The 2874-nt window shown below is 62.4% G+C and overlaps 1 protein-coding gene across 1 annotated transcript; it reads left to right on the top strand.

Moving 5' to 3' along the window:
* Window positions 1-781: 781 nt before the first annotated feature.
* Window positions 782-1977, top strand: EMIHUDRAFT_471682 (hypothetical protein; the record flags this gene model as incomplete). The annotated part of the gene is made up of 3 exons (XM_005779796.1): window positions 782-889; window positions 1147-1485; window positions 1558-1977. 3 exons carry the CDS (start codon window positions 782-784, stop codon window positions 1777-1779), a joined length of 669 nt encoding a protein of 222 aa, XP_005779853.1. The 3' UTR covers window positions 1780-1977.
* Between the last annotated feature and the right edge of the window lie 897 nt (window positions 1978-2874).

The following is a 2874-nucleotide window of genomic DNA, read 5'->3' as shown; positions in this document are numbered from 1 at the left end:
CGCCCGCCTGCGTCGTCGACGCGGCGGTGGGCGTGCTGCATGCGCTGCTGCTGCTCTTGGATCGCATGCTCGACTTGGCGGCTCATGTTTCCGAAGGACTCCAGCCGAAACGGCGACGGGGGGTCCATCTCCTGGATCATTTCTGGCTGTTGCTTGCGAGGGAGGGAGGGCTCGAGGCTGAGTGGTGAGCCGGGCGAGGCCAGCGAAAGAGAAATTTACAAAAACTCCGTCGACAACACTGCTCGTGCAGCGCGGCCGCTCGCCAAGCCCCGTCGATGAGTGGTCAGATGGTTAGTGCCCGAGAGCGAGGGGTCCGGGGGGGAGCACAAATAGGACGCCCAGCCCTGCCCTCGTGCCGCCGAGTGCATATCCTATGCGAGAGAGATCCCCTGTGCCCTGTGCCCAGCCCTCTCCGCGCGGCGATGCGCCCTCCCCCCTCGCTTTTGCAAAATCCTGGTAAGGTGGGGACGTGTCTGTCCTCGACCCAGCCCTAGCTTGGGATGTCCGTTGTATTTATTTATTTATTTATTTATGCTCGTGCAGGTGGGGACCCTGTCCTCGTCCCATCCCTCGTTTGGCGTGTGTGTTTTCTTTCTTTCTTTCTTTACACTGGGCACGGGACTGGCGCGCACTGGCACTAACACAGGTACACCGCGAAAGAGAATTTTACAACGGAACTCTCTCGGCACACGCATTATTCACACAACAGGCAAAGCGCGGAAGAGAAAGCGGAGACGCAACAACCTCCTCCTTCGTCGTCCACCACACGCAGCAGATCTCCATGGCGGCGGTGGCGGGCGACGCCGACAACATCAACAAGCAGGCGCGCAATGAGCGTAAAGACTGGCTCAACTCCCCAGCGCGCGCCAATTGGGTCAAGAACAAGCAAGTGGCAAACGGCTTCTTACGCTCGGCCCCAGCGGGGGGTGCCCGCGCCGCCTAGCTCTGCGGACGGCCCCCCCCACCCTTCGTGTAATCATGTAGTCCCCACAATCGCTGACGTGGGACATGTGAGAGATTGCGTTGTTTCGGTTCCGCTTTCTCTAGCTGTAAAATTCTTTCAGCTTTGCGACGGCGTGTTTGTTGGCACTCTTTATCAAAAGGAGCATGCAGAACCAAGACGCTGCCACGGCCTGGGCGGTGGAGGCGCTCGAGGCGGTAAAGACGGCGCGTGCAAAGGCCGTGTCAGACGGCCTCGATCCCGCCGAGGAGGCGGCGTTAGCGCGAGAGGCGACGGCCCGCTTGGCCGTAAGGGCGGCGGAGGAGGCGGCGGCAGCGAAGCTCGAGGAGGCGTCGGCGCGGAGAAGCGCAGCGGTTGCGACCGCTGCCGAGTCCCAGGCGGAGGAGAAGCGCGCGCAAGCTGCCGCTGCTGCCGCTGCGGCAGCGGAGCGGGCGGCGGAGCGGGCGGCTGCGGCCGAAACGGCCGAGGCGGCTGCGCGTGAGGCGAAAGACGCGGCTCAGGCGGCCGAGACGTTGGCGAGGGAGGTACGACTTCAAACGAGGATGCGTGGCCACTGAGAGGAGGAGAGACTGCAGCTGGCGCGAGTCGGGGAGTAGGTGTCAGTGGCGACGGCGACGCGCAAGGCGGCCGAGGAGAAGGCGACGCTCGAGGCGGCGGCAAAAGAGGCGAGGGCCAAGCTGGCGGCGGCGTCTGGCGCGGGTCTCGTCGTCGCGTTCCCGCCCCGGCAGGAGGGGTCGAACTGGTCGCACGCACCGCCCGCCGCCGCCGCGGCGGAGGAGGACGACGACTCGTGGATCTCGTCGTGCGCCATCGCGTGAGACCGGAGACCGCGAGCTCGTACGGCAGCTAGGACGGCAGTCTCCATACTCCATATTACCTACCAAGAGGGAGCGTGCGACACGACTGCACGACTCTCGAGTGCGGAACGCGTGGACTAGTGGCGGCTATTATGTCCGTATCATCCGGATTATACTGTTTATTGACGATTTACTGAACGCGATGCTGAGCATACGTTTAAAACTCTCTTTAGAATATAGAAAAAAAACACGGGGCGACCCCGAGCCGCAGCTTTGATATTCAAAGAACCACACGATCAGCCACTCTCAGTATTTTGAGGGCCTGCTAGTCGATGCAGCCCCGCTCCTCGACACGCTTCCTCCTTCTCCGCTTCCAGTCGCACACACTGAGCAGGGCAACTGGTCCGCTCAGGACAACGATTCCAAACAGGGCCACGTCGGCGGCTGGGAACGCGGAGCAGTGCAGCGCCTCGCTCTTCACTCTCGACACAAGGCTCGACCGAGCACTGTTGTCTATATCGCGGAGCGCGATGGCGTCCCCCCACGTTGTCGCCGGCCGTTCCAGTGCCGCACGGTCCCAAATCGCCGCCGAGAACTCTTGGAGCCACTCCTCCAAGATGCGATCGAGCCGTTCTTTCAGTGCATACATCGTGTAGCACACAATGTCCGTGTGGCATCCGTGGCAAAAGTGCGCGCCAACCACGATGAACTTCAATGGCGCACCCGTGAAGATGCCAAACGCAAGACTGCGAAGAGCTTCTGTCATCCATCGCGCGCTCGAGGTGAGGAAGGTGTGCTGGAACGTGCTCGTGCGGCCAGGCGGCAGCGGCGGCCAGACGTCATCGGCTGAAGGGCAGCTGCAATCGTTGCTTCTGCGCGAAGCGGAACGGGCCACGGCAGGCTTGGGTGGATACAGGTGGGCAGCGCCTGGATTGTATAGTAGGTAATGCTTCGGCAGTTATTCGGCGGCACTTGGGCTGCACCTGGGCCGCACCTCGGCGGCACCCCGCCAGACCATCTCGGCAGCCGGCCTAGACAGTGGTCCGCCACCTTCTATCGAGTGTAAAACCCGCAGCCCGGCAAAACCAACACGACTCTCGATCAGGCGACAGGAGA

This window comes from Emiliania huxleyi (genome assembly GCF_000372725.1).
Source record: "Emiliania huxleyi CCMP1516 unplaced genomic scaffold EMIHUscaffold_2256, whole genome shotgun sequence".
In the NCBI taxonomy this organism is placed as follows: Eukaryota; Haptophyta; order Isochrysidales; family Noelaerhabdaceae; genus Emiliania; species Emiliania huxleyi.
Note: the sequence above shows the minus strand (reverse complement) of the source record. Positions and strands in the feature narration are given on the sequence as shown.